At 37.3% G+C, this 3,810-nt stretch overlaps 1 protein-coding gene across 3 annotated transcripts; it reads right to left on the reverse strand.

Moving 5' to 3' along the window:
• LOC107645354 lies at positions 830-3,137 on the reverse strand. Of its 3 annotated transcripts, none has more exons than XM_016349363.2 (7): positions 2,833-3,137; positions 2,504-2,754; positions 2,202-2,284; positions 2,043-2,102; positions 1,749-1,852; positions 1,599-1,659; positions 830-1,491 (listed from the first exon to the last, which is right to left on the reverse strand). In XM_016349363.2, exons 2-7 carry the CDS (start codon positions 2,547-2,549, stop codon positions 1,450-1,452), a joined length of 396 nt encoding a protein of 131 aa, XP_016204849.1. In that variant the 5' UTR covers positions 2,550-2,754; positions 2,833-3,137; the 3' UTR covers positions 830-1,449. The 3 variants fall into 3 exon arrangements, with proteins under 3 accessions (XP_016204849.1, XP_016204850.1, XP_016204848.1); XM_016349364.2 differs by having other exon boundaries at positions 830-1,390; positions 2,833-3,135; XM_016349362.2 differs by having other exon boundaries at positions 830-1,659; positions 2,833-3,134.

The raw sequence follows: 3,810 nt of genomic DNA on the forward strand, positions 1-3,810 counted from the left end.
GATGTGTAACTTATCACACTAATTAAACTGGACCAGGTCTAATCATATCACAGTTAATATAGTTAAAATGCTTGTGACAATTACTAGTAAAAGAGCATACAGAAAATTGATGGCAGTTTGGTTTGAACTTTTCAGACTCCCTAGTGAGAAAATAAATGGTCACAAGGAGCCAATACCAAAACTAGTGATCAAATCAAATCAAGGAAGTTAACATTTATATTAATAGAAAGTAGAAACAATAATTAATGAAAAAAAAATACCGTCACATTTTCAATTATTTTTAGTAAGGGTACACATAGAGTCGGGATGAAGCCTTAACCTAAATCCGATCTTAAATAATAACCGAGTCTATTTTTAAAATTCTTATCTGGCCCTAACCCGATAAAATCATACTATTTTCGGATCACGCTAAAATCGGATCTAGACAGAATGAAGTCCAAATCTTAATGAACTTTATACCAAAAATTTAAGATGGCACTTATTCACAAGAAAGAAAAAAATTTACTTAATACCGAAAAATTGACATCTATACTTAAATTTAAATTTGTCCATAAATTCCAATTTCATAATTTTTTAATCTATTTTTCAATTCAACAAATTTAATTAAAAATAAAACAATAAACTTATAATTAATATAACGTAATATTAGAATTAATTTAAAAGACATACTTTTTTTTTATAGTGAATTACAACATTACCAAAATTTGGATCTTACATCTTTAAAACTTCTAAATTTTTGAAAATAAAGTTTGGATCTTACATCTTTTGAACTTCTAAATTTTTGAAAATAATTTAAAAATAATTATTTCATAACATTGCAACATTCACATAATAACAACTTAGTCCAATAATAATAATTTAAAGTCTTATAATAATTAGGTCAATTACACAACAAATATAATGCACAATTTTTTTACCATGCGGGCCCAACAGCCAGGTCTGGGTAACCCAGGCCTTGGTCCAAACCCGATTTAATAAATTAGCGGGTTCCTTTATTGAAACCTCGGGTATAACCAAGTCACAACAAACCCGGGCCAAATAAACCCCAAAAGTGACCAGGTCCAGACCGGGTCTTCGGGCCAAGCCGTGTCATTAGCACACCTAATTTCTAGTTTTCTTCCTAGATTCTCTATTATCTGCAGGGTATTGCTTTTTAATCAATAGGTTGCGCATTGCTGTTTTGACAGCTTCAGCTGCAGCCAAGAAAGCAGTCTCATCAACAGAAGCACTTCCTTGCACGTTTCTAGCAGCTTCTCTCCACCAGGTATCTCATCGTCTCCCAAAACTACTGGCTCTAGTGCAGCATCAATAGCAGGGATTACTTGCACGCAAGCCAACAGCGGGCAGTTACAAGCAGGTAAACTAGAAACACCAGTTACCATCCAGGCAACTAGGAACAAAGGTTCCCATCAGTTTAAATTCCTGTCTCTAGAAAAGGTTTTGTGGTTGCTACACTCTTACACAGATAACGCATGAGTTGACTTTAGAAATCTAACATTATACATGAAGAATAGATCACAATGAAAGAAGGCACACTAAATATGACAGCAATCATGCAAATGAGTGTCATTTAAAAAATGTGTTATCATATTTCTTACCTTGGAAACAGAAAGTGTGGGTGCAGAAACATCGCAGCTGAACCATACTGTTCCTTGCAAGCTAGAGTTGTATGAAATATAAACAAGTCAGGTAATGAACAGAAGATTATACTGGACTAATATGGCATGACTGAAGAATGAAAGACTTACCTTTGGATGGCCACAGCAATAAGCAAACCACTGATGGTGGTGCACAAATAAGTAACAGCATGGCCATGCTCTTCTGCTTCACCATTAGACTCTAAAAGTCCTGCCTTTGGAAACAGAAGGCGAAGATCAAGAAAGTCAGACTCATCACCCCGGGAAATAGTAAGCGCGCGGAACCTTATTTATTAACGAGTATTTGACAAGTCAAGCAATAATTAACAAAATGCATTCACAATTGACTGAGAAATAAAAATTATACAACCCTAGGATCAATTGGGATATATACAATGGCTATACCTTAGCAGCAACCTCACAAGTATCTAGGAGCACGCCAGAGGAGAAATCCCACAATGGAACCTGCAGAGATTTTGCTTAACTTTTGCCTAACACGGAATGATTTAAGTATAAGACATAAAAACAATGTCCGAGTCCCTAAGGATAGAATTGGTTACTGACCGTTGAATCACCACTGCCAGAGACAAGAAGGCCTTGAGGGCATTCCGAGCATGAACAAACGCAAGGCAGGATAGACCTCCCTCCTTAGGATAAAAAAGAGATGTTAGCTTCACAATTTTGCTAGGAGGTGAAATTCCAAAAGTAAAAACTGCTTAATTGCAATCTTAATCATTTGACACGAGTTATAACCTAATGGGCAGAAAGGCAAACTAGTCCTTACGATCATAGAAAGTGGGCATTGTGAGTAATCAAGAAATCAAACACAGCAGCAAGCATGATGATTAAATAGAATCAAAACTCACTCTGTATGGCAACCAAACTTGTCAGCGAAACACACGTGGCAACCATCCTCGCTTATCGCAACCGCACTCACCCTCTTCTCCGACGACACCGTGCAGACGCAGCGCCACGATTCCGTGGACCAAATCTTGACAGTTTTGTCGTCGCGGCGGACACGAAGAGCTTCCGTCTGGAGCCGAATCTGATAGCTCTGATTGAGTCCTTGTGGAAGGGTGCACCGCACTCGTCGACTAGAGAAGCAGCGGAACCAGCACTGTGCGTGTGTATGAAAAAAGTTTTGAAAACGGTTAGGTTTGTCGTTAGTTAGTGGTTTGGGTTGAGAGAAACTTACAGGAGGTCGAAGACACGAAGGTCGGGTCCAACGGCGACGACGACGGAGGTTTGTTCCGGGTGAACCGCGATTACTGCCGGAGCTACTTCAACGTTGTCTCGGTTTGATTCTGCTTCTGCTTCTTCCATTTCTTTTTGCTTTCACTGACTTTTCAAAGTTGGATTTAAGAACGAAAGAGCGTGGATAGCAGTTTCGTCATTTCCGCAAACACGCAGTATCGTTGTTAGGGTTTTCGTGCTTCACTACTCTTTCTTTTGGGCTTTCGTGACTCTAATTAAGCCTAATCAACATGTTACTTGTCACTTATCACCCAAAATGGTGTTAAGCCCCCGCTTTGATATTGAAATTCGTGAGTTGTACTGTTTTAGTCTTCTAAATTTTAATTACACTAAATTAGTTTTTTAGATTTAAGAAAAATACATCACGGTTAGCCCTTCTCCTAATTCTTATCATTGGAATACTGATGTCGACAGTAATATAGCCAATTCTTGCCACACTGCACAAAATAAAATGACGTCATTTTTAATTTGGTGTTAAACACCTCTTTGAACAACATCATTTGTATGTGATGGAAAATAAAACGTTAACATCTCTATTTTGTCTCCACTCTTTGTCTTCTACTTCTCCATGAGTGACGCAGAGAAAAAAATTTTCTCTTCTATGAGTGACCCAAAATAACAAGTGATAGTTGCAATAGAATTTCTGGAGACCATTAGAACATGACGTTTGTTGTGCAATTGTCGGAAGAGTTCGTTTGCCACTACAAGGATCTTCTATCTCGTCACCAAGGTTAGTGAGGATCATATTTTTTTTTTAAATTTAATGGAATGCTGTGATATTTGTTGATCATGGTTAAGTATTTTGTATATTGTCAGTCCATAAGTTTTGAAGCTAATTTTGTGCTAGGATTTTGTTTTGATATTTTGTAGGACTGTATTTAGGGGTTTCTTTTTATGCTCTGTTCCGATGGTAGAACAA

This window comes from Arachis ipaensis, chromosome B06, assembly GCF_000816755.2.
Source record: "Arachis ipaensis cultivar K30076 chromosome B06, Araip1.1, whole genome shotgun sequence".
NCBI lineage: Eukaryota > Viridiplantae > Streptophyta > Magnoliopsida > Fabales > Fabaceae > Arachis > Arachis ipaensis.